A 27,075-nucleotide genomic window follows, 5' to 3' on the forward strand; every position below is an offset into this window, starting at 1 on the left:
GGATATAGCGTGCTGCCTGGCCCAGGATTTACTGAGTGTGGGAGAGATGTATTGAGGGTTTCAAGGCCAGTTTCCTCCTTGACTTTATTTTCCCCCGAGTTGACAGCTTGTTTCTTCATTAGTATATTTACAATGAATACTAAACCAAAAGCTGCTTTATAGGTATAATTAAAAGGAATACATGGTTTCTTGGAGGAAAGCCAGGTCTTTTTTTTCATTCTGCTTTGTGGTTTAGCCAAAGTGAGAATCACAGTGACCTGAGTACCTGGGGATATCAAAATTCAAAATTAGTCTCAGGAGCCCAATAATCTGACAGATAAGAATATTTACGAAACTAAAGCTGTCTAATTTCAATAGATGTGATGGATTGAAGAGAAAGCATCATTGACCTGGTTCCACTCTGTTAGGCTTTCCAATTAAACAGAATGTTGTAGAAAGCGAGACCTTGCAGAGTAATACCTGGACCAGCAGGACTAAGGTTTGAAATGTCCCTTGTACTTTAAAAGATGTTCCTTTAAAGATTTTGCTTGAGCACTAGTCCCAGAGCACTAATGATGGAGTCTCCTGGAGGGATGTTATCTCTTTCTAATCTCTTAATTAACTGGCTAAATAGACAATTTTTGTGCTTTTGTGTTTAGAAGCTCTTTAATGAGGCTTGAATCCTCTGGCCAAGCAAAGTTAAGAGTTCAGATTTTGATGCCAAGGAAGATGCCAGACTGCAGAAAATACATGGTGCACTTGCACATATAACGCATAGAGCTGGAGAAAGGCATTCATCAGGATGAAATTTTAATGGAAAATAAAACAACCATCACGTAACTGCAGCTGTTGGGAGCAAAAAATGTTGCCAATGATGCAGCCAGTGCTTTCATCATCAAATCCTGATCAACTTTCTGAAAAGGTTCTAATGCCTTGAAATTACAGGAGCACCAGTCAATTGTAATGTAAGAAAGAAATGTAACAGAGGGATAAATCAAAGATGTAAGGGCCTGCGTGTAGCCTTGAGTTGTTCTGGAGCTAATCTGTCTCTGATATACTCTGGTTACTGCAACTTGCTTCACACATTCAGATATTGTAGAGATCCTGTAATTTATGTGTGATGGTAGGGTGCCTGGAAAGGGGATCTCTTAAAAATAATAATCCCACCATCCTTGTTCAAGCAGATGTGTTTGTTCCTTACATCGCTGCTTTGGACCAGTAATGGCTCAAAACACCATCTTTTCCACTATTCCAGAGTAATGGCTGTTTCTATCTGCTCTTTTTGTAGATTGAACCTCCTAGTCCCTACACCAGCTTGGAGACGCAGGTTAGTACCACCCCCACCACCCTTCTTTTGTCTAAGAGATCCTCTGAAAGAGAAGGCTGATCTGCTGTTGCCCACTGCAGTTATGGTATTTAACTGTGTTGGTGACCCTGGAGAAGGTACAACTGTAACAGCAGTAGCTCCCAGCATGACTGACTGGGCAAGAGAGAACAGACTCTTTACAGGAAACAGGTGCAGATGGTGAGGAAGGGACCTGGTGTGCAGCTGGACAACAGCAGAATTGACTTGTGCTTGTTAGAAGAGAGGATGCTGTGCTCAAGGCAGTGCAAGAATCCATTCATGGAATTAATTCTCCTTTCTTTTTGCATACTCAGCTTCCTAGCTTTTGTTATGATCCCTGCTGCTAGCGTGTTACTCTAAAATACTATAGCATTGTGGATTTCCTCTTTAGACATTACAGTGAGTGGTAATGAATCCATGGAGATGCCTGGCACCAGAAGGTCAAAGTGACAGAAGGAATTTTACAAAGTCATTGATGCTTTGACTTGTGTTTTCTAACAAGGCAGTATCATTGATTTTCATTCTCGCTGATCTTTGGGAGGCAGCAAAGGCAATGGTACTTGCATACTGAAGATGGGTGTTTATTCAGAACACACATTTCCAATGTCCCTTAGTGACTGCATAAGTATGTCTACCTTTGTCTTTTGTTGGCCTTTCTCTGGGGAAAGCTTTTGACTGTTTTGCTATTTGTTTCAACAAGCCTACTACATCTTTTTTTTATGGACCTCACTTTGGAGCTAAGCCTTTGTGAGTTGAAACTGGCAAGGAAGAATCACAAAAATAGTTATACACAGTGGCATTATAAAGTTGTAACAAAACACAGAGTACATAATGAAGTTCTAATCTGTGTGTGATGTAGAACTGGAAATATACAGTAATAATGAAGACTTATTTTATTACTGACTTAAAATAGTGTAAGAGCAGCAGTTTGTGTTAGTGAAGGTACTAGGGGAGAATGCACATTGTGAGGATTTCACACCTGAAGGAGAAGGAAGTGAAAGGGAGATTATCAGCTCCAGCTGGTACAGCTGCCACAGATTACTGGCTGAGGTGATGCCTTCAGCCCCAGCATATCGCTTCCTTGTTCTGCCCTGCCAGTCTGTATCTTCCCTGGCCTGCATGTCCTTTACTCTTCTGGCCTGTTGCCTCCTTGCTAAGACTGTCAGCAGGGGTGCTGGGTGACTCCAAAAGTCACTGTGCTTTCAAGGGACCTTAATATTTTTGGGGTCAGGGAGAGCATAAACACATTGTTTAATGAATATATAAGGTAGAAATTAAGTGTATGCTCATAGGTGTTGATGTTTATTTCAGTGCTACTGAAAGCCACATCCAATTCTGAGTCCCATCTTCTCTACAAAGCTGCTTACTCCTGACCTTGAAATAGGTGAGAAGAACCAAAACCAAAGTCTCATGGCCAACACACTTACATCCCAAAGTGTTCTGGACTGCTGGGGGGTGCTCAAATGTAGGAGCTGAGACCAGGCATGTATCCTGGAGTGGGCAGGGATGGGACTCTCTGAGAGGTGGAAGTAAGTCTGGGTATCATAGCTGAAGGACAGGGCACAACTTCGGTTTCTAGGGATGCATTTCTCTTTAGGTGAAGTGGTGAAAAGCGTTCAGATTAGCTGTAGTTGTTTTATATCCAGACTGAGAAGTTAGCAATTCAGGACAGGGCCACCGTCTTAGCTGCAAGGGTATCTGTTTTCTTTGATGTGAAAAAGCAGCATGAGAAAAACAACATCAGCAGCTTTAATGTTTTGCCAACTCAAACATAACATTAACTAACATGGTTTGTAAAGAATCCTCAAATTTGCAGAAGTTTCCCCACATGTTTTATTCTCATCCTTTTTCTTTGGGGACAGATGTGAGTGGAGAATAGTAGTGTGTGTGTTTGAGACATGTTGAGTAGACTGGTGAGCAGCTTCTCTGCTTTAGTGGTTTCCTGCACAATCTTGGGATGAGTTGGCTCATTTGAGATTTTCACTCCGCTGCCCTCTGGTTTCCTGTCTTGACTCTGCTCTGCTTGGTATTTTGAATGTTGACATTTCAAACGTGTGCTGTGTGTCGAAAGGGGACCATATTATGGAGGCCTTCTCATGAATTTTTCATGTCACTTCCCCTCCTTTCCCTAGTTTTCCAATCAGATGTACAACTGTTGCAAATTTTACAGGTATGGCTGCAAGTGATCTTCTAAAGAGAGAATGTGGGTAGTCTTCCAACCAGCACAGCTTCAGCAGTTCTCTTTTTGAATTCCTCTATAAAGGTCTATTTTGGGTTGTGTGTAAGTGAACAGAGGGAAAACATTTACTTGAGAGCTAAGCCAAGTGTTTTCAGATAATATTTTTCCAATGAATAGACAGCTTCTGCAAACAAAATAATTTTTGCACAATTCCCTCATGTAATTCCCTCGCATTCTTCTCTCTTTTAGAAGCATGTCAAAATACTTTGTTCAAATTGAACCTGCCAAATCACACTACTCACGTTAATCAAATAGCAGTATATTGGGGATCAGTCTGATTCATTTATACCTACCTGTGCTGGGACAGGATGCCAAGAGATGATGCAGTTGGGCAGTCCCTGTTCTCCCTGCTCTGTTTTTGTAAGTGAGATTATACAGCTCACAAACAACTGTTCTTTAGCTTTTTTCATGTTAAATGGTGCGTAACAAGCATGACTCATGTAATGTATAAATTTGGTGCAGCAGATTAACAACTATTTAATAAGCTGTGTTCAAGGGAGTAGGATGTGGCACATTTATTTGCATTGCACTGTGTTGCAAAATAGTACTCATTTAGGGTGAAACCCAGACACTTGGGGTTTACTGTACTGGAAAAAATAGTTTGAAAACAAACCTCCCATTTCTTACCTCTAAATCTCACTGTGCCCTAATGCTAAAACCAGATACCCCTGAGCATCCTTGAGGTGTTTGATAAGGTCATGTCAGCATTCATTTGGAAGGTTCAGGCATGTTTGTCTGCACTGTCACGCAAAGGGAAACTGACCATAATTTGGAGAGAATGAAGAAAACAAAGAGAGAATGAAAGCTGTTTTCGGCAGCTGAGATGGTTGTGTATTACATCTGAAACAGCGGTGACTGACTACTTTTCTCATGATTTCCAAAGCTATCTCCATCAATGAGACTGTGGCTGTTTGCATTTCACACTTCCCATCCTTCATTTCACAAAAATACCAGGAGCCAAATGTAATGGCTTCAGCAGCAGTTAGCCCAGAGAGAAATTTTGGCCCAGTTTTTCATTCCCTTGGAGCAATGGAGTTTTGTTAGTGTCTTTGGGTTAGAGAGCTCGTTTTTGGTCTTCTTCCAAAGCTGTAGCTTTGTGACTGATAAAAGCTGTGTGACTGGATGCTGGGGAGCCCTCTAAGGCTTACTGATATGGGACACCACGGAGTATTGCAGTTGGTGGAGGAAATGGGGATCTGTGTATCAGGTAACAGGACTGAGTAATTGGTGCACCAATTGCAGCTTTTACCTCTGCCTTCATCTGTGAAAGGTAAATCTTGCCACATGTTTTCCTTCTGCTGGTGCTATCCCAGCATGAGTGTGCTGCGGTGCTTGCCCAGGGAGGCACCACCATCTGAGGGGTGCTGTGCTAAGCCTGCAGCAGGCAGATGTGCACCCTTGTGCCTGTGTGGCAAGTGGTTGGTTTTCCACCGCTTGGGGGTCAGCAGCATCTCTTTTAAGCTGATGACAATAACAAAAAAAACCCCAAACCCAACCAATCGAAAAATTACAGTCTTCCCAGACTATAGAATACCAGTCAGAATTTTCTGTGTTGTTAGAAGTCAAAATATGAACTGGTTTTTGCTGTGCAGTTTCCAGAAGATGCTCTTACTGGGGTTGTTGTGTGAGAATAGCTGGTGGCTTGCAGCCTGCCTTTGAAGTGATGGATATGGTTCCCAGGTGCTACTGAGGTGTGGAACTTGGAGATTGCTGAAATAACATGCGCATTCAGAATCCAAACACGAGACCTGCGTGTAACGCATGCCACGCTAGGAGGGTTTCAGCTGGAAAGTTACCTTAGCCAAGGGGGGATGCCAGTCCGGAGAGGGTTACATTGGCAAAGAGCCGGTGTGAAGGATGCTTTGAAGACCTCTTCCCATGACACACAAGTGCTCTCCCACATTGGTGAAGTAAATATTGATGCTTGAGTACAAGCAGCAGTGTGCTTGTCATAATACAGTAAAACCAGACTGCTTTTCCATACCCTCCTGTAATTAGCGTATACCCAGCATTCAGCGTGTCAGCTCAGCACCTCATACCCGTGTCAGCCTCCTGTCTCTAAGAACAGCTCAGACACTGAGCGCTCCCAGACAGAATTTGTATTCTAGCAGTAGTGCCTTTAAAGAGACTGTTTGTCATTGTCCTCTCTACCATTTCATTTAATATTTTTTTTTAAAGAGCTAGCTCTTTTTAGAACGAAAATGCCCTACCCTGGAGAGCGTCATGTAAGGAACAAAAATTGTCATAATAAAAGGTACTTATTATCTTGTAATTCCTTTCTCTGAAATTGATTTCTGGATTAATTCAATAAAAGACTCGGAACTGAAGGTTCATGGTGCGCCACTGTTGTGGGTGTTGCACTTCACAATTAAGTGGCTGCTTTGAACAGCAAAAACGTACTCTTGGTGTGTTTCTTGCAAGATGTCTTTGCCATTAGGTACAAGTCAAATAATTTCATTGCCTATAGGAGTCTAAATAATTGCATGTTCAGCTGTTTGACCTTTAATTATTTCTTCTGTTCAACCCTGAAATTTAAAACTGTAACCCTCAGCTGTGCTGCCTGGAAAGCTCGCGCACCTTTTACCTGGTTCTTGTCTGGGAACGACGGGGTGCTGTCAGCCCTGCTTGGATCCAGAGCACAAGTGCAGCAGCAGCAGCCATACAAGTTGCCTAATTGTGCTGATTGCCTTTGCAGATAAGTGATCCTTTTGCCCTTTGTGCCTGGACTTGGTCAGTATCTGCTTCACTGGGGGCTGCGCAGATGATTTCACCTCTGTGCCATGTAATCAGCATTTCCCAGTAAGAGTAGATAAGAATTGCATACAGAAAGGTACTGTATCTGCTACTAAAAGCAAGAACAGAAAACAATCCCTGCATTATTTGTTAGAGTATCGTATGGAAAAGAATCATTAAATAACTGGGAAACTGTTTTTTAGAACAATATGACTAAAAAATAATACTTCAAATCTTTTGTGTCTGGTTTTGGGTGTGTTTGGGATTACTTTCTGAGTCTTATGGTTATCTCAAGTTAGAAACTCGGGGATTTTTCCAGTTCTAGTCAATATTCGTGAAAAAAACATGAATCCAAGAATCTTGTAGCCTCTAGAAAAGAGCATGTTGCAGCTTTTGTAACAAGATAATTGTGATTGGTAACACTGTTAACATGGAGTCTTTCATAAAATCATGTTGTGAAGATAAAGTAAGCTTCCAGGTACTTGCTTTTCAAAACGCAGGGAAGTATTTTTCTTCCAGCTAATTAGTTTGGGGGGCAAGGAGGAACCCATGCCATTTCATAAGTCGCTGAAGTGAGTAAAGAGCTGAAATGCCTATGGGATATACAGCCACTGGAGAAAATGATGCAATTTCTTGCAGTGCACTGTGGTCACTAAAAAGCAAGATTTTGCATTCTGCTGTCAAAGGGAAGAGGAAACAGCATGTTTTCATTCCTGCTGAGGAACATGAAAATACAGGTAGATTTCATGGACTTACCTCTGAAATCTTCATGATGCAGTCCCCGTAGAAATATCCAATGCAATCAAATTGCTGAGCTGTTATTGCCTATTAATCAGATATACTGGTTTTGGCAAAGATAAACCTAGAAAAACAGTGGCTAGAAATGTCTCAATTTTTAAATCACACAAAGAGAATTTAGATCTGTTTAGGAGAATACGTCTTTTAAATGTATCTGCTGAGTGGATCCTTTTGGATATACATGAGAAATACTCTGCAAGATTAACTGGGTGGTATTTGCATTGAAGATACCTAGGTACAGTCTCATGCAGCATCTTGGAAAGTTTTAGCTTTTAGTTACACACAGAGTCATTGTATGTGATTTGGCCGTGTACACAGAGAGGAAGAAGGGAAGAGCATATGGCTTAGAACTCACATCTCTAGCACTTGTGTTCTCCGTTATTTCTATGAACAAACCATGAGAAGTTTGGCATTGAAGGCCAACAGAGTCCTTTGCAACAGTCTGTTGCATGAGGAGGGTACACACCACGTGTCATTTAGATTCCTTTCTACTAATGCTGTGAATCTTGAATTTTAATATGAAACTTCTTAAAAAAAAATAAATCAAAAAACCTCTTATATAAAGCTTTCCACATTATTTTTGTAGTGAAAGAAAAAAGCACCTAGCCATCAGCTCACAGTGACCAGGGTGCTATGTAAGCATGTAATTCCTTTCTCCTGTTCTTTGGAGGACATGTGATATTTTCAGCATGTTTTCAGTCTGCTTGGTCCTTGTAAAAGCTGTCCCATGAATGGCACTGAGAATGAAATCTCATCTTTGAGAGGTACAGCCTGGGCAAACTTCCCAGACCCAGCACATGTGGAAGGGAGCTTCTGTGACAGAATGGATGGTATTTTTGACTCTTTGAACTCTGCATCCAGAGCTTGCTAGGCATCCTTGTTCTCATTTAATCAAGCCTGAACTACAGCTCATATTCTGTGGATGTCAGCTCTGCTTTTGATTTTTTTCTGTTCCTCGAAGTGTTCAGTGGACCTGTCCAGTGGGTTGTCTGTCCCTTTTAATACTAATTTGAGAAAATATTCTTGCCCTTTCTAGAAACAGGGTATTTTCTAATTGTCCATGAGTCCATTCATGTGTGCTGCAGTTTCAGAAACAAGGTGCTTTTACACAGTTATCTTCTAGTTACGAATATCTTTAACAGTACAACTACCAAAGCCCTAAGCTCCCAAGCTAAGATCTTAAAAAGATATGACAACTGTGATATTTCCCAACAGAAGCTGATTTGCCAATATCTTTTTAATTTGCACAGCATTCGAAATGCTTACCAGCAATACCTAATTTTGTGTTTAGCCTCTGATGGAAAGAGAATTGTAAAATGTAGTTCTGTGCTTGCCTGTTTTTATTCTATAGGGCAAATTGGCAGAAGGGATGATATACAAATTATGTTGATTATAATCAATTACCATCAGAACCAAACAGTTCATTATGACCCTGTCCCTGCTGTACAGTAATGCTATTGTACACTGTCTGTTATGCTCTGTACTTCAAATGACATCACAGAACAGGAAAATTCTTGATTATTCCAGAATAATGGTAACTGGGCTAAAGGCTAAAAGATTAATATTTAATAACATGAGGTCTGACTGATTGCTTAAATAAAGCTCTAATGCAGTTCTGATAGCAAATAGAGGATGATGCCAACAAACCAAAATATTCTGAGACTAATTGAATCCTTGGGTATCTGTTCCCATTCTTTAAGTGAAATACATCTAGAAGTTGTTCTGATAACAGCTCAGAACAGCAAGATACGAGGAATTCACATATTATTTTCTAGTCAAATATTAGGTAGCTCCCCATTTAGCACCTCCTAGGCTAACATTTGAGAGCATACTTAATTACAAGCACCTACTTAAGTGCAGCTGACTTCAGGAAAACTTTTCGTATAAGCCCCGCTATGTATCACACCTCTGTTTCTTACTTTGCCGTAGTTTAAAATACATTTTTATCTTTGGAGACTTTTTACATGCAGGAAACTGGATCTTCTGGTGAGTAATTAATTCACTGGGCCTCTCCTGACTGAGGAAGAGCAGTATTGGTTTATCCTGGCTGAGGATGTGACTTAATTGTATTAATGTGAGCAGCGAGTCAGATGCAGATTGACTTGCCAGCCTGCCAAGTTGCCAGTGTGACTGGTGTGTAGTTGTGGAAGGCTGTGTGCAGCAGGTGGAATGAAAAGCTACATGCAGGTGACCAGTTTCTGATGTTAGCACTTGTGCAGTGTTCTCTGTGTGGCATTTCTTGGGAGACATCTGGGATGCATTTTGCTTTGAGGTTGGTTTAGAAATGATACTGAAATGTGGGGTCTGTTTCTGTGTTAATCATTTTCTGTAATGCCTACAGGTAAATGCAACTGAAAAGGCTTTTGTAGTGTTACTTTGGTTTCCATCCCCCCCCCCCCCTCCCCCCCCCCGCAATTTTCTCTTTCTCTGGTTATGCTGGGATTAGACCTTAATGGCATAAATAGCTCTTGTATAGCAAAGTGGTTTAAAGCGATAATTCCATTTTTTGGGCAGTGAAGCATAGAACAGAAAATAAAAACACACAAATAATGTCTGAAAAACAGTCAGATAATTACTGGATAAGTATAGACATGCACAGCTGTGTTTTGCATGCATCATTTTCCAGATCTAGTTACAGTATTTTTCTAGCCAGGGCAACTTCAAAGTGGCTACCTCCACTTTTTCATGAAACACTCAAAGTTTTTTCTGTTTTTGCAATTACCCGGTTTTTCAAGTAGTGGAGACTGCAGTACAAGGAGAACCTACTTCTAAAACTGTTATTCTGGGTTTACAGAAGTAGGATGAATTATGCAGAAGGTTCTTTTGCTCGCATGCCTGTGCTGCTGCACAGTTCACACATGCGCTTTTTCACATTAATGTTCCTTTTCCCATGTCAGCCTTATTTTACAGACTTGTTGATGTAACTTTGCAGTCCTGGTAGTTTTGCCTTGTCAGAGTTCACTGGTATTGCTAGAAGAGGAATTTACTGTGCTGTAGATTGGCAATAAAAGCATTTTAGTAGCTGGTAAATCCAATGGAGTTATGGAGGTAACATCTTTATTGCATACTCTTGTGTTTTGTTTGATGATTGGGAAAATGACTGCAACTGGATAGATTGTAGTGCTGAAGCCAAAGCAAAAATTAAAAGAAAAAGACACAAACATTTTATTGTCTTAACAACAGTGTTCATTGCTACAGTTGACACTGAGGCAGTGGGCTACTGAGTGACAGCTGGCTGACAGTCACTCCCAAGGGTGCTAGCTGGACATTCATGGAAGTGATGGAATTTGTCTGAGAACACTTTTCCATGGGAAGTTAGAAGTAAGCTAATAATATTTGATTACTTGAAATGTTCCCTATATTTGCTCTTCAGGAAAGAGAAGCCAAAATTGTGACTTGCTGGTCTGGACCCTTGTTAATACTGGTGGGAACTGTGTGGTTCAGTGTCGTTTCTGTGACTGAAAATCTTGCGCTGGCCGAGGCCAAACAGGGTGCTTTGGTTTGCGTGTCCCACGTGTGCCAGCTGCTCTCCCTCCTCTTCAGCACTTCTTTATGGCATCCCAGTCATGATGACAGGGTGGCCCTGGCTGCAAATGACTGCATCCAGTCAATAGGCAGCCCCGCACTCCTCCATCAGTTACGTTTCGACCGCATCCAGCCACAGCAAACTGTCTGTTTGATAAGGTTGTATGAAGGGTCTGAGCTTTCGGAAGCTGTGTCCAGTAATCAGCAGAGCATCTGAATTTGGGACTTGCCTTTCAAAGCTAAAGCCAGGCCCTGTATTACTGCCTAAGCTCCGTGCATTGTGTGAATGTAGAGAGCTGACAGCCTCAGAACAGGATTAGCAAAATCTGTCATGCAGCGAAAATACCGAGGTTGTGAGACTTCTGAGTCTGGCACCACCGCAGCGCGGACGGAGCGGCAACGTGCCCTCTCTGCCTGCTCGCTGCCCCAAAGCGTTGCTTGTGTCCCTTATCGGAACAAAACAAAGCCAAAGACAACAGCCTGCCAAGCCTTGCTTTTTTCTGTGAATGGTGTGGGATTTTTCCCCCACAGAGAGCGCTTCCCTGAGAGGTAGGAGCCCCAGAGGAACCCTCTCCTTGGGCCGGGAGGACACAACCCCTCAGTGCCAGTGTCACAGCTGCCCTGGTCATGCTGCCCTGTGCTGCTTGAGCGGGGCAGTGGCACTTTGGAGAATGCAAACTGTGCTGTCCCTCAGGGGAAGGGTCAGTTCCCTGCTCCTTGTTGCAGGATTGTTTCTCTATTTTGTATGGGCTGCTACACTGGAGAAAAAAAATCTGCAGTTTTAAAATTCACATCAAGGTGGAAATAGCAGCTGGGGAGCCTGTGGTGCTGGCTTCTGTTAGGTAGCAAGTGCCAGGTGCTGACATTTGTAATGGGTTAATAATTTGTATGCATTACAGTAAAGCCAAGCTAGAAGAGGACCTTCCATGAAGGGTTGTGCTACAAGCAGGTTTGATAAGCTCCTGGCTCTACGTGGAGAGTCAGCTTTAAAACAATTGTGGACCTGAAATAAATTTTCATGTAATATAATCTATTATACATATTAGTCCATGACTTCACAGGAACCAGAAAGAAATTTTATTATTGCTTCTTCGTTCCTGTGTCTTTTGGTGTTTTATTTTACTTTGTCCTATGTAGTAGATGTTACCTAACATTTGTAATTGCTTATAATATGCCTGTCTTCTAATGTTTGAGTTTACATACAGCAAACAAAATATCTTTAATAAATGCTGATAATAAAATCATGATATTAAAAGAGCAAGCACTTAGTGCCTATAAAATGACACTAAGTTCGTTATTTGCAAATTATCCAGATGATAATTTGGTTGTGGCCTTCAACAGCGTTTGGTTTCTTGGTAGGCAGGAAACATGCAACGTTTGATTGCTGCTTCTGCAGCACCTTTCTGGCGGCTCAGCTTTGGAGTTTCGTTGGCACTTATAGCATGATGCTTGGTAGCTGGACAGTGTCTTACAAAGGTCCAAAAGTTAGTTTTGGTTAATTGTGTCAAAAAAAAAAAAAGGGGGGGGGGGGGGGGGGGGCGGCGGGCGCAAAAAAAGCAAAAGAGAACTTAAATAACAAATCGATGATGCTTTATTGGTAAGTGCCAGATCAGGCTCATGCTAACCTTTCTCAAGGTTTGCTTCCTATTCCTTTGCCTCTGAAAACACAGAAGTGTAGCGTAAATGGAGGTCATTGCCTTTTTATTTTAGACATTGAACTAAAATTCTTTTCCCGTTCGTAGTTTTTTCTCCAGTTAAATATCTCTGTATTCTTACAGCCCAGCCTTTCATAAAACTGATGATCTTATTTTTAAATTCTGATGTGGACCCTCCGTTAAAGCACAGCCTGGTCTCTGCTCCGGACTTGCTGTGTCACGCTGTGCAGGAGTCCCTTTGTGACTTCCCTGGTCCTATGGCCGTTGGCAGCTTGGGCCAGAAAGCGCTGGAGATCTGCATGTGCTGTTACTGTCAGTGGTGCGCTCGTTTGTGTGGAAGATTTAGCATGCAAATAACTTGACCATTCATAAGGAAATGATTTAGTGCAGCGTGGTGGGGTTTAATTAAAAGGTACCTGATTGCAGGTTGTGTGGTGCAGGAGGAGCTGCTCCGGTTGCAGCTGGGAGGTCTGTAGGTTTTTGGTGGGTGGATGTTTGCTGGGCAGAACTTCTCTGGGTTCCCTGTGGGAGGGCTGTGAATCCTGCCATGCTTCCAGCTCACCTGAAGCAAACTCTGACAGGCTTGGGAAGGCTGTAAGCTTCAGAGAAAATAAAATTCAGATGAAACTCTTGTTCGGGACCATACTCAGCAGTAGTGACCATGAGGAGCTCTTCCACAGGACATGAGTATGAGTAGCCTACGTGTTTGACAAAGCAGCTGGCCCCTGTCCCATGGGAAGCAGAGGTCTTTGGTGTGCAGCTGTTTGTTGTGACACCAGAAGGTGGACGTTCAGGTCGTGTCCACTGCCTGTAGGTTGTCTCAAGTGACAGCAAAATGCTGAATAACTTCTGTGGAGTTAGCGGAGCCTGTGTGATGCCTGTAAATGTGGGGGTTCATGTGACAGACATTTATAGATTGTGTCTGGATATGTGCTTACATATAAAAATCTTTTTAATATAAATTTCCCACTGTTTTGTCTTGTATGAAAATTTGGTATTTTTGATAAACTCTAGTTCCAGCTTAGAAGCAACAGTTCTTTCCTCTGCATCGTACGCTACAATATACACATTGGTTTGGAAGCTGTTCCTTTAGAGTTCAGTGAAAAAGTTAGTAAAGACCTGGGGTTTTTTTTTATTTTTACATAGAATACCAGTATCATGACTGACTCGCAGGTCTGTGCTACTTTTGACCATTACCTGAAAATTCACTCCGAAGGCCATGCTGTTAAAATACGAGAGTGTTATTTCAAATTACATTTACTCCAGAGTGGATTGGGAGGCTTTGGCATAGCGCCTAGTTTACACTAAGCTTGCCAGCAGAGGAAGTTAATCAAGAATTGTTGGTCCAAGGTGTATTCTTGCTCTGTTTTAGCTTGAATGACTTTCCACGGTAGACAGTCCTGCATCTTGATCTAATCTGTTCAACTCCAGGATTAGGTTGTCTATTTTCAAAACTGTGATTTCCTTGAAGATGGTGCTGAAATAGCCAGCTGAGCCTGTCTGCTCCCTCATTCCCAGCTGTGTTGCTGGGTGCAACCACAAACTCCAACACCAAATACTGGCATCATTCAGAAAATGTCATCCATTTGCTGCGCTGAAATTGTTCCAAGTGAGGGGGCATGAACCTGAAGCTCCCCATGGGAAAGTGGGCATGGCAAAGAGTTGGAAAGAGTTGGTCAAGGACCTGTGATGTCGGGGATGGAATTTTCATTTTTTTGTTGGGATCACCCCAACCCCTGCCCAGACTCTTAGCTGGTGATGAAAATACAGCATTAGCAAGCTGTAGAAGGTCATCCTGGGAAATTCAAGCTGTAGAGGGCAACAGGGCTTGTCACTTGGCCGAGAGGAAGGTTTCTGTCTGGCAGAGATGCTCTTATCCCAAAAGAATGTTTATTATTTCTTTAAAGTGTCCGTGTCCCTCTTTAAACCTTCCTGTCCTCCTTTGTCACCTCCTGATGTAACTGTTGTGGCTCTGACAACATATGCTTTTTCTCCTAGTTCCACGTTCTTAATTAGGTTTTAACTTCTAGTTTGATATTTTCCATTATCTGAATGTTTTTCAAACTGAGATTTCTTCTGTTTAATGTCTTGTCTTCCCTCTGTGGCAGTTTATTTTGTTCTCTATAGGTAAATGTGCTGACTGGAGTAGAACACTTGCTTGATGTCCTTATCCAGAAGCATACAATATCACAAAGACGTACAATAATGGAAATAACTAAGCATTCTGGTGTCTGAAACTACAGCAGGGGCTAAATTCTGTCAGTGCTATTTGCTTGGAAAATGCAGTATTTTTCTATTCAGATTCAAAATCACAGGAAGGACTTGGGCTGAAATTAGAATTGTAACATGTCTTTCTACTTATGAAACTGATGTTTCCACTAGATATTTTGAAATCTTGAATAACTGTATGTTTCCACAAGGGAAAATAATTTACAGAGCTGGGTAATAGCCCTTACTCAGTAAAACACAATAAGACTTGCAAGTTGGGCGCTTGCATCAATCTGAACGCTCACATGCTTTAAATTGAAGATGTTTAAGTGTTTCCCTGAGTCTGGCCCTTGATGCAAAAACATTTGCTTATAATTTCAGCTTTTGCTGTCTTAATAGGCTTTTTAATTATTTATTGGCAGTAATGCTGAAAGGGAGTGAATTTCAAAGATGCATGCACTTTAAGTCAACACATGTGAACAACTACATTTAAAATGCCTGCTTCAGCATTCACTAGGGAAGAAGGATCCATTAGGCTGGTCACAATCACAGGAACACGAATGCTGTGCAAAGATGTATGGTGAAGTTCCTAAAAATGCTGAAGGGTGTTTGCTAGAGTACTTAAAGGCATCCAGCTCTTGTTGCCTTTGAATGAGAGACCCAGAGTGCTGAGTAGGGAAACCTTCTTCTTAGCAGTTAGAAGTTTTAGAGATTTGAAGTGGTTTTTCACTTCACTTCAAAACAAAACCAGATCTTTTGATATTTTCAGAAAAGGCGAACAGAAGATACTCCTTAAACACAGTGCTGTGTTATGCATGCATGTACTAGAGAAGTCCTAGAGGTTCAGGTGTTCTCCCTGCTGACCTGCTGTGGAGTAGGAAGCTGTGTGAATAACAGTGGTCACCAGGTAATACAAATTTCAGAGGCCTTTTCTTTACCAGCCTTCAGGGCATAGTGGAAATGTGTCCTATTGACGGAGAGAAGCAGTATGTGTGCAGCAAACTTTTGGTCTTAAGCATCCATATGCCCCCTAGAAATTCTTAAGGGGGGGGGGGGGGGGAGGAAAGGTTAGAGCAGGAGTTTTATTTTCTTAGTCTCCTAGTTGTCATGTTTTTGCCATAAACCTCAACCATGCAGTAGCAAAGATTGAATGTCTGCCCAAAGGACCAGTCTGCCTCAGCCTGAGAAATATCAAAAGCACACATTTGACTGAGGGGCAGAGCTCCGGCTCAGGGCTGGGCAGTAGAACACAAGCAGTAGGTGGTATCTCTGTAAATGCAAGTGCCAGGTAGTGTGACCAATAGCCAGAGGCAAAGTCTTACATTACAGGTTTAATTAAAGAATCTCAGGGAATATGCATCGTCTGAACATTATAACGCTCATCAGGAACTTTGAGTCAAAGCCAGAGGATAATAAGAATTAAACCACATTTTAACCATGTACATTACAAGGATTTATATTCTTTGCTGGAGCTGAATAATGCATTACTGTAGTGCCTAACTGGTGTTATATATGACCTTATAAAATGTTGTGATCCTTTCAAGCATTTATTACTAAGTAAAAACCAAAGTATTTTTTCCAGCTATCCCCCTTTCATAGTTTTTCCAAGTTTAAAACTGATTTTGGAATATAGCTTGGAAAGAACAATTATACCAGCATCATTATTTTTAGGAAAATTTGTGTAGCTTACTTCTACACAGATATGTAAAGATATAATGGTGCTAGATGTAGAAGGAAGCTGTGAAGTGCTTTGCTTTTCCCTGCCAAAATTTCATTTAAACATGAGATACTATCTCAGGGATTGAGAAGGAACTTGGAATTTCAGAGAAAAATATGAAAGCTGCTTCTTTAGTTTAAACTAGTTATGTATTACCAGAGACTATAACAAAAGTAACAGAAAAATAAAGCAATATGAACAAATAGCTTAAAGATTATCTCATGCCCGTGTAATAAAGCATATATGCAACTAAGGAAGAAAATGGACAAAATGGAATCATGACAGTCTTTATCAATCATCATTTGATCAGTTGGAGGAGAAATGGGAGTCACAAAGCATTTGCAGTATCTTCTTCAAGACCACATCATGAGTCACTAGCCAGATCACCACGTTTGTTATTAGGCTTTTTGGTTCTCCTCTGTTACTTGACAGCCACTTCTTGCAGCCCTTTGTAAGGGTGATGTTTTTTTGTAAGGCTGCTTTTATTTGTTTTTGCTATTGTTTTCTAGGCAGTGCAGGGTGCTAAAATACTTTTGGGAGTTCGTCTTAGGTAAATAAAAGTTAAAGAAATGGAGCTAAATGCAAAGAAGGATTCTAGCTCTGGCAATGAGGAGAATAAAAGGTGACAGTTCAGGGTGATTCTGGGCAGAATACATGGTGAACCCTCAGTCGACTCACCATGGCTTCTGCAGTTTAGGGTCTGAAAATCCTCTGTGAGCTTTGAAATTTTCACCAAATTCATATATGAAGCTGAGGTAGGGCTGTGTTTGTTCACATGCGTACCTGTTTGCCCCTGTAAAAAGAATTGACACTTGGGTAATGGAGAGCTGTACTGGCTGCTCTGTCCTGGGCTTGTCCCCTCGTGGCAGAGGGTACAGGAGGGTTCTCTGGGAATGCTCCCTATCTGTCACTCTGATGGTATTTTCTTAACAAAAGCCAACATAATGTTTGTAACACTTAGATGCCCGGGCTGGTTGTTTCTTGGGCACCTGAAGGTTTCTTCTGAGATATGATTCTGCTAACTGGGCTTTTTCCACAAAGACTTTTATTATAATTTTGCTTTTCTTCTAATTAACTTTGAGCCAGCCTTCAAAACTGTTCTCATGACATGTGGCTGAAGCAGGACTGTTGTGTAATCTCTCAGACCGTATGTAGGCAGAAGATGTGTGTATTTCCCCTTTCTTTGGTCTCTCTATAATGAGTTTTCCTAGCAGGTTTTCTGCCTTGTAGCCCAAACTTCAAAATGTTTACCGAAAACTTGGAAAGACCTTGTCTTAGCAAACTTCCCCTTCATTGTGTGCCTTCCTCTGGATCATCTGGCTGCAGTACCCTGTCCCTTAAGCACTTTTCTTTAATGTAAGTGCTGCTGGTGCTGAGTGCAGTCTCCCTGTTTTTTATTATTATTTGTTGTTGTTTATTAAATGTATTTACTTCATATATAAAGCTAAATGTAGTTCCGCTTCAGAAGGAATCTGGTGCTCATTCTGGTTTACAGTCTTGGTGTAGCTGGGTTGTCCCGATATCAACTTCATATGAGGTATGTCCTGTTAGTGGGATCAGTGAAAATGATTTAATACTGATGTTTCTCCACAAAGCTACATAAACACAGAATTTCTTGGCATCACTTTCAAAATTTTAACAGCATCCTCTTGTTATTTAACAAAGCATTAACTACTTGTCCAGAGAGCACAGTAACAACCTTCAGGCAGATTTCTAAATACCAAAACAAGCTTCAGGCAAGTAATTTGGTCTTTCTGCATCACCCTTCATGTCTTACTCTTTGGGTTTGTTTGTTTTCATACTGTTCTGGTGTGACTCAAAGTATATAGGCAAATGCTAGCCAAGAGTAAACATTATTATTTTTATTATCATCATTATAAAGTAAAGCTGTGCAAGTCTGTCTGGGTAACTGCATTTTTACCGGGGTGATGCTGTGGTCTGAGGATGAGAAAGGGATGCAGTGATTGCTCTTCTATAAGTGGTATCTTATAGCAGAGTAGCAGATAATCCTGGACAAGGCTTGATTCTACTTACAGTTTTGCCCTAACTAGGCAGATGGAAATTTGTCTTGAACTTCTAGCTGTCATAAAAAAGCTGCTATTTGTGCCAGCTCTTCAGATCTCCAGAGTCTTGCTGAAAGGGGTTTGAGTCCTGTTTTATCCTTTAGTGATGACCTGAGGTGTCATTGGGTGCGATTCTATGTTTTTCCCCAAGGGACTTCCAAATTTTTATGTCTGTGTGTAAATCTGTGCTCAGTTGCTTCTAGTGTTTACCTTGAACAGCAATGCCTTTGGAAGGGGACCTTAATGATTTGAGTGCCTCATCAGGCCCTGCAGTGACTAGTGTCCCACACTCTACACAAAAGATAGTAAGCTGTGAGGCAACTGCAGTGGAGACTGTATATCTAGCTTCAGCTAAATAATTTGCTGTGCACTGTTTCTCTGTTTATGGTTCAGTTTTAAAGGCCCTTTTAAGTGAAATTGGATACACTACAAAGTGTTGGTTTCATGTGTTTTATTCGCAGTTTAATCAGCGTGATCCAGCTGCCAGTGCAGGGGAAACCGGAGCTCAATTTTTAATTATCCCTGCTTTGCCTGAGTTAGGAATTCCCAGTAGTGCTGTCTGAGAAAAGATGCCAAAAACCGCATTGTTCTTTAATTAGCTGTTGTAATTGTTTCAGTCTAATCTCCATGATTAGCAGCAGCATTAAATACAGCAGTAAGAATAGGCCTGCCCTCTTTGTGCTGCCCTAGTAAACACAATATTCTTACTTCTGGTAAGGGACATAATATAAAATCAATTAGAAGCCAACTAGTGTTGATTGGAAAATGATAAAGAGCAGCTACCATGAAGTGCAGATTGCTTTGTAAAGTTGGTTTATAACCATACTTCTGGGATGGCTTTATTGCCCAGTTTTGGGGGAAAACACCAGAATAACCACCTCTGTTGCAGAGAAGCCTTTGGGGATCTGACGCGGAGATTCCATCCTGTGTGAAGCCCTAATACAAGCTTCAAAATAATCTTTACTGTCGCTGAGGTTCATGCAAATCCACTTTTTAGGAGAAGGTCATTCTTGCCACCATGCAAAGCAAGTAGGTGCTTGCCAAATATGAACAATTGCAGAATATTCTCCAAAGAGATGAGTTTTTATTTTATGTTTGTCTGAGTTTTTGTTCAGAGGCTCAAAGATGCTCTGCAGTGGTACGTTTGTAGTGGGCAATTGTGCTTTCCAAGGAACATTTCTGCACAAGCATATGTGTTAGATCTGTTTCAGAACAGATTATGGTATTTAGCCATGTAAAGATACAGGAAAACTGCTTCATGAGATAGAAGTACAGCTTCCATGCCTGCTTTGATGGTGTTGAGGTACCTGCTGAGTTACCAGTTATTATCTCTTTGTCCTTAATAACCTTTGTAAATTTGGTTTTGAGTATCATTGCATGTGGGATAAGTTGGAATAATATGCTTGGAAAATGCAGACTTAAGGTAGGTCACGCAGTTTAAAGTGAGTGGTGTTGAGTGTAAATTGATCGTTCCCAGAGAAACATAATTGCTGTAGTAATGGTTGTAGTCACAGACTTTGGAAATGTGAATAATTTGGCTGGTGCTATGTTATTGTAAAGTAATTGATACAACTTCTTATGTCTTTTGGTGACATCTGACAGAGCTGCTATGCTCAAGTGTCACCAGCAGAATTGGCAGCGTAAGTTCAGGTTTTGTATGTCAGAGTGCAGGTGTGGCACAGACCTGGGAAATGCTTCGTCTGGGCATACACCCAGGAAATCTCAGGGGCTTGAAGAGTTTCTTCTTTCTTAAGCCATATGAAATAAGATGATGTTATCATCGTTAGGAGATTAAAGAAAACAGGTTTTGTTGCACCTAAACTCCAGATTCCTGAATCTAAACCCAGTGCTTTGGACACACAGACGCACAAACAAAATCAACTAAACTTCCAGAAAAACAGCTGTAATTATGGGTGAGCTAATGAAAGAGTAGAAGTGAGTTTACATCTGTATCAGATTACTTTGTGTGTATCAAGATTAATCTAGTTTACAAATACAAAAAAATAATCATTGTCTTGTCAGTGAAGTAAAAGAACTCACACAGTTTTTGTTCAATGCTTTTAGTTATCTGAAGGGTTCTCCCTAATTTTTAGAAGGGTCAGATTAATATTTCCAAGCTGATATCTGATGCCTTGTTTGAGTAGTGCTGCAGAGGAGCTGATCCAGGTTTACAGCAGGAGTCCAGTTCAGGGAAACCACTAAAAAAATCAGGCTTTTGTACTAGTCCAATGAGAAATAACCTCAACTAAAATCTAAATGCATTTATTAGTTTATTTCATTTGAAGATACACTGCGTGAAAGACAAAAGCTCCCTATCACTAAACCAAATCTTTTGTGATTGTGGAAGTCACTGAGCAAGTGCTTAGTGTTTTGAGAAGCTGGATGTTACCAAAATATGAAACTGGCTACATCAAAGCACTGATTAAGTAAGGTTGGCTTTATGCTGCACTTTTATTCTTTCTGCCTGTAAAATATATGTGGAAGGAGACAAGAAAGATGCTATTTTTTCTCATTGGTTTATCTATCATTTTCCAGTTTATAGACCTGAGTAAAAGTAGGAAGAGGAAATAACCATATATAATCCCAGTGCCCTTAAAAACACATGTAACCACATTTGCTCTATCAGAAGCAGCACTTAATAGATCCAATTTACTGCCACTTTCACTATTTGCTTTGCAGTAACAATATTAAAATTGATCAGTTGAAGTAGATCTGTACCTGAGAAGGACTGAAAGGTAAATAATGCGTGATGGTGACACAACCTTCCCCTACCATTTATCATCCAGGGTTACTGCTTGTGTTTTCTTTTCATGGGGGTGGAAAACCTCAGCCTATTTAGGGAAAATACTGTGCTCAACTCTTATGGTACTGGCTGGTTTTCAGTCTGAAAATGGTGAGCTCCAACATGCGTGACCATTGCTGTTGTGCAGAGAACCATTTCTACACCAAGCAGCCCATCTGTCCAGTCAAACTTCCCTGCTAACACAATCCAGCTACCAACAGAATTCTGCTGTTGTTTCACGTAGAGCTTAAGAAACCTGGTAATGAGCCAGAACACTGCTGGGTCTTGCACAATGTGGGCAGTGAAGGGACACTGACTTACACTGTAAGGAGATACTAAATAATATAGGCTGGTTAAAGTATTGAAATCAGAAGAGCTGAATCAATGTAAGATGGAAAAGGTTGGAGAATTAAGTCTGGTTTCTCTTCAAGAAGCAGTTACTGCTTTCTATCAGTCACAGGAGGAGAATGAGCTAAGCAGTAATTAGCTGACCGCTTACATTTATGCTGAGGTGTAACCTGGTGAAGGTTTCCTAAAGCTGGTGTAAATAAGCTGAGCTAGTTCTAGTGCTTCCACAGTTAAACCCAGAGAATTTTAGAATAGAGGAAATCTGAGATGGCAGCAAATGTGTGACCTGCTGCAGCAGCTGGGTTTCTGGATGTGATTTCTGCCAGTATTTAGGTCCAGTGACTGATGGGCATTGTGGAGTCAGGATGTCTTCCTGCTAGTTCTGCAATCACAGTATAATGGAACCAACTTGTTTTATTTTACTGCTTCTGACACAGTATGTTCACACCACTTTGAATTCCTGTAAGAGAAAATATAGACTTAGCAGGCAACATGCTGATTATATGAAGTTCTCTGCACAAAACCTGAGGGGGAGCTGTTAATTATTACATTGCCTTCCTCCACTGCCAAAAATTGCTGATTTTGCTATAAGTTGAAATGGTTGCCGCATTTGCTTAACTTTGTATTTCAGGAAATGTCTTGAAAACAACAAAAAAAGTTGGGGCAGTTAGTAAGCTCAATATCACTTACACCACTGGGACGAGCTGAAAATGGGCAGAGAATTTGCAGGTTCAGAAAACACAGCATCATCAGACTTTTACATTAGTCTTTTCACCTCGGAGGCAAGCCAAAACACTCTTCTGTTGATGAAAACTACTTATTCTTTGTAAAAGATCTTTAAGTGTCATGGCTTTCAGGTTGGCACGCTTTACAGAATTTCTTTCATAAATAAACCCAGAAATTTCTGATTGGAATAAATAGAGAGCAGCAGACTACTGTCATGCAGTTAAGGGATCGTTGGCTTTTATAAATACTTAATATATCAGACATAAATAAGTTGTATGGCAAGCATAAATGCTCTCATTGTCAAAAATGTACATTGATTCTGTACATTCATATTCTGCAGAGCACCATTTGAAACTGAAGCTAGAATTGCCCAAAAGAAGCAAGATGGAGAAGTGCAGCAGGCAGGTTTGTTGGGGGCAGGAACGGTCTGTGCTCACGTGGGTTTAAGGGGAATTGCAAGATTTGGGGCAGTGGGGGCCAAACGTGTCCACACATTCCATCTGCCAGTAAGTGCTCTCTGGTGTTTGTCTGACCCCGAGAGACACCTTGGAAGTATCTTGGAGGGGTGGACTGATACAACCTATGGATTTTTAGTATGTATAGATGTGGTTAGTAATTCTGATCTCTCTCAAGCTCAACAGCGGTGCATCTGAACAGCAGGATTGTAAAAACTGCTTTATTTGGTGTAAAATCACCTGCAGTGTCATTGGACTTGCATAATCCTGTCTTGTGGCTGTTACGTTGCTACAGAAAATGTGTTACTGAACATGAATTTAAATAACTAATTACCATGCAAATCCTGATTGCGTAAATGCTGCAGAGGTCTTTCTGCTGCTTTCAGCAGTGGCCAACGGTTCTTGGGCTGCAGGGAGGAGGCACCAGCCTCCCAGTGGTTTGAGCAACCCTGGCAGCTATGCAAGGAAATTCTCATTGCCTAATCTTGCATCTAGAAACAAGTGATATGCAGTAATTGGCCACCTAAACTTTTTGCAACTGTTACTTTAAGATTTTTAGTTAGCAACAAAGAACATGAAACTTTCTGTTCTTTGCTTCTTGAGTTGCAGTGTAATTATGCTGGTGATGTGCTCATTATAATTTGTTTCCAGTAATCCTTTGGGATTTACAGAGCTGCTTCCATTCGACTGTTAAGTGTAGGCTGTGCTGACTCTTATCGACTAGCAGAATTTCTCTTCAGAGATAAAACTGCATTAGAATCAAGGTACATGTACTTTGAATCGCACAAGCACATCTTGCTGGGGGACTTTCTGTGGAGCTGGTTAAAAAGGTAATACTCTGTTTTCTGTTTAAACAGGCATCGCTTTGCTGCTTGTTTGGTTATGGGCTGCCATGAGCTGAGGGTGTGGAAGAGATGATTTCATCAGCCCCCGAGCCAGGCTCTGTCCCAGCCAGGGCTCACCCCACCCCTTCCAGTACAGAGAGCTCCCACAGCTCTGGAAAGCACAAGTCTTCCCAAATAAATATAATTTGGCCTTAAATTGTAGGAATATCTGTGGGCTTCTTGCTGGCGAACTGCTGTGTAGGGCTTTGCTTCATAAAGTACCCCTGAAGGTCTGGTGTATGATTGAGAAAAGCCACTGCCTTCTAGAGCAAGCACGTAACCTAAAGTGACCACGGTCCCTGGGGCTTGCAGGCAGTGCCACTGCCACCTGAAATGGTGCAGGAGCCTGTCAGGCCACTTAGCAGGACCAGGAAAATGTTTGTGTTTGTTCTTTTACCATTATACACCTGTAAAACAATTGAATGAAATGAATGGAAATCAATTGACTCCATCAGAGCATTTCTCTGGTTTAAACTCAGTTCTTGACGGAGCAGTGGAGCTTCTCTGATCTACCAGCTGAAGATCTGCTCTGACAGGGGAGGCTTTGCTTGTTTGGGTGTTTTTCCTTTGTTGTTTTTTTTTATTATTTTTCCTGTACTCTTGGTTTTTTTTTTTGTTGGTTTTTTTTTTTTTTTTTAAAATCATAACTGCTGAGTGTTGTGTGAATTTCTGAATTTTAGCAGGAGCAATCAAGGTGTGTCAAAGGCTTCCATGGGAAGCAGCCAACAATTCTCTTTTCAGAGGAATTACATTGAGAATTACCATGGAAGGGTGCACGGTGAGGTTGTTTTCCTGCAGTTACAGGGGTTGGTAACAAACCCAGTGCTTCTGAGACCCACGCCGGCTCCTCGGAGCTGGCCTGGCGTTTTGGATTTGTTCCCCTTTTGACAATGCGCCGTCTGTGCGGAGCTGCTGGGCGGGCGGCTGAGCCACGGTGGCAAAGCTGGGTCCTTCCCGCAGCTGGGCTCTGCCCTCCACGAACCCTGGCTGGGCACTGAAAGCACCTCTGTGGTCCTGCACAGGCCCTTTTTGTCTAGAGACCGTCCTGAGACGCCCAGGGCTTGCTCAAGGACCGCTTTGCAAGGCTGTGCACCGGAGGATAACGATTGCAGCATGCGGCCACTGCCGTGGGGCTGCAGCTGCAGACAGGGCGCTCTTTCAGTAGCTGTGTGACAGTCACGTTATTCTTTCAGAAAAAACAGGACTCTGAACAAAGTCTCTAAGGTAGATCTGTAGAACAATTCATTTTCTGTGCTATAAAAAAAAAAAGCAGCGAACATCACTTTTTAGTTGAGTCAAAAAGTATACTGTACTGAAGGAAACCTTTTTGGTTTGTGGTTTGCCACCAGTACTAATAGGTGTTTCTTTTAACTCTGAAAATATTTGCATTGATCTGTTCCGTGTTTGTACTTCAGCCACTTAATATAACATACCAGATCTTCAAATCATAAAATCCAGATTGCCCTCTTGCCTCCTTTGCTGTCATATCATGGTGGTTACAGTTTTGCCTCAGTCTCAGGTGACAGTCGGTTTCAGGTCTGTCTCTGCTCAAAATACTAACTACAAGGATTATTTTGAAACAAATGAGAAAGAAGGGGTGAGGTAAAATTGGCAAACTGGTTAGCTGGAGAATACAGCAAAGAGTTGGTATTTTATACCCTGCACGGCCTCCGTATGAAATTTAAGATCTTTAACGAGGGGTGTAAACCTGTCATTACTCAGCATGTTATCCTTTGGGTGTATCCCTTCATACTGTCTTTTGGGGCTGTCTAGTAAGGGTGAAAGGCAAATACAGAAAATGCCAGGTCTTTAGAAAAAAAGTGAACTTCATTTTCCTGGTGATCTCTATTTTGCATACATAAGACTGGAAGAAGATTTTTTTAAAAATTGAAATTTTATTGACATCTGCTAATCATAGTGCTTTTTTAAAATATATTAAATCCATTTCTCATTTAACCTGTTGTTTAAAAAAAACCCAAAACCCCATTACATTAGATGCTGAGAAATCATGTAAGAGTTTAGCCTTTATAGCTTGTGTATAAGCTATAGATTTCCTCGGGAGCTTAGAGCATGGGCAGAGCCCATGGAGATGTGCTGGTGCTGAGCCACGGGGTCGTGCCCGGCTCCTGGGCTCCTCCTGGCACTGCAGAAAGAGGAGGCTTTTTGGCTATTGCTCTGCAGAGGCTGTTACTCTTAACAGTAGCACGAGTATAATTTTGATTAGTCAGACATACTAACCAAGAGAAATAGCACGTGAGCAATCCTTTCTCCTTGAGGTTTTCCCACATCCCTCCTACTTAAGGGATAATTTGTAGTGCTGTGATACATGTCTCCTCCCTGGTTTTGCAGGTAACTTCACAGCCTGGACCATCACCCTCTGTGTGTAGGTTCACGTGAGTAAATAAGGTAGAGTATTTAGGAGGTACACATCTCATAGGGTAACTGTTTAAAACTTCAATATGTTTTGGGACCTACTTGGGTCCCTGATTTGATTAATTCTTTTTCTATATTAGGATATCTCTTCACATGAAAAAAGTCCCTGTGTGGAGTTAAAAAGCATTGTTGTAATAGTTGATTTGGTAAAACCCCAGGACCCGCAAAGCAGCAAACTGTCATTCATTAGCGCTAAGTGAGCCCTTACGCTCCTTCAAATGGCAACAGGAATTCAGAGCCACGCGTGCGTAACATTTTACAGATTGTCTCAGTTATTTCTCGATTTATGCTATTCTTCTTGCATAGTAGACCACACATTTTCACTGATTCACATTCCCATCATTTCCAAAAGAAAATCTGAACAGATAATTTTCTGACTGACTCCATCTCACTGTGTATTGCCATGCAGTTGGGTCCTCCAGGATGGCAGAGTGCGGCATTCTTCTGTGCTAGTGCCGCCCATGCCGCGACCTTTGCTGGCTTGTAAGGCCAGGTATTCAACGGGGGACTCTGAAAGCCTGTGGACATTTCTGTGGGAAACTTCACTACAAAGGGGTGATTCTTCAAAAAAGAAAGTTTCTAGAGTTGGTGTCCACTTGTCAGCAATGATCTGGCATGTCCTCAGAGGCCTCTGCTCAGAGCTGTCCTGCATGGGAGGGACATGGACTTGTGGGAACGTTTCCTGCCCCACGGAGCTGGTGAGGCAACCATTACTGCTGGAGCTAGGAATGGCAAAGTCAACGTGCTCCTGTCCATATAGTTCTTGTAATAGTTACTAGGTGGTTATCAGGAGAAGATAATCTTCTTGATGAGATATGTAAATAATTCCTGGAAAATGCCTCACCTCGATACCATTTTCTATTTAACCCATCCTAACCGTGTGGGGAAAGTCACTGTGCTTTACATGCAAGAACTACGGCATGACGTGTTTTCTGTTGTACTCTGGAAAGGTGCAGCCGCTGAAATGCGCAGGCGGCGTCACTGAGAGGCACGTGGGTGGGCTCCTGCCATGGCTGAGGAGGTGGCCAGCAGGCTTGGGCAGGTGGGTGCCACAGCCACCAGTGCTTGGTGGCTAGAAAAATGGCAGAATGCAGTGGGGAAACTTGGCGTGTGGTTTGCTTGAACTAATGAAGGGCTGTGAAGACAATAGCAGTTGAGAATGATGATCAGTGGCAAGTACCAAGT

The 27,075-nt window shown here is 41.6% G+C and overlaps 1 protein-coding gene across 3 annotated transcripts in view; it reads left to right on the forward strand.

Annotated features, from left to right (window-relative positions):
- The window catches only part of XYLT1 (xylosyltransferase 1), a 202,621-nt gene that overhangs the window by 52,329 nt on the left and 123,217 nt on the right, over positions 1 to 27,075 (forward strand). For 2 of the 3 annotated variants that reach the window (XM_056336295.1, XM_056336294.1), the window contains exon 2: positions 1,268 to 1,306. The exons of the other annotated variant lie outside the window; for it this stretch is intronic. In XM_056336295.1, the coding sequence (XP_056192270.1) occupies positions 1,268 to 1,306 (39 nt within the window). The remainder of the gene's footprint in view (positions 1 to 1,267; positions 1,307 to 27,075) is intronic. 3 annotated transcript variants of the gene reach the window in all.

This window comes from Falco biarmicus, chromosome 4, assembly GCF_023638135.1.
Source record: "Falco biarmicus isolate bFalBia1 chromosome 4, bFalBia1.pri, whole genome shotgun sequence".
Lineage (NCBI taxonomy): Eukaryota > Metazoa > Chordata > Aves > Falconiformes > Falconidae > Falco > Falco biarmicus.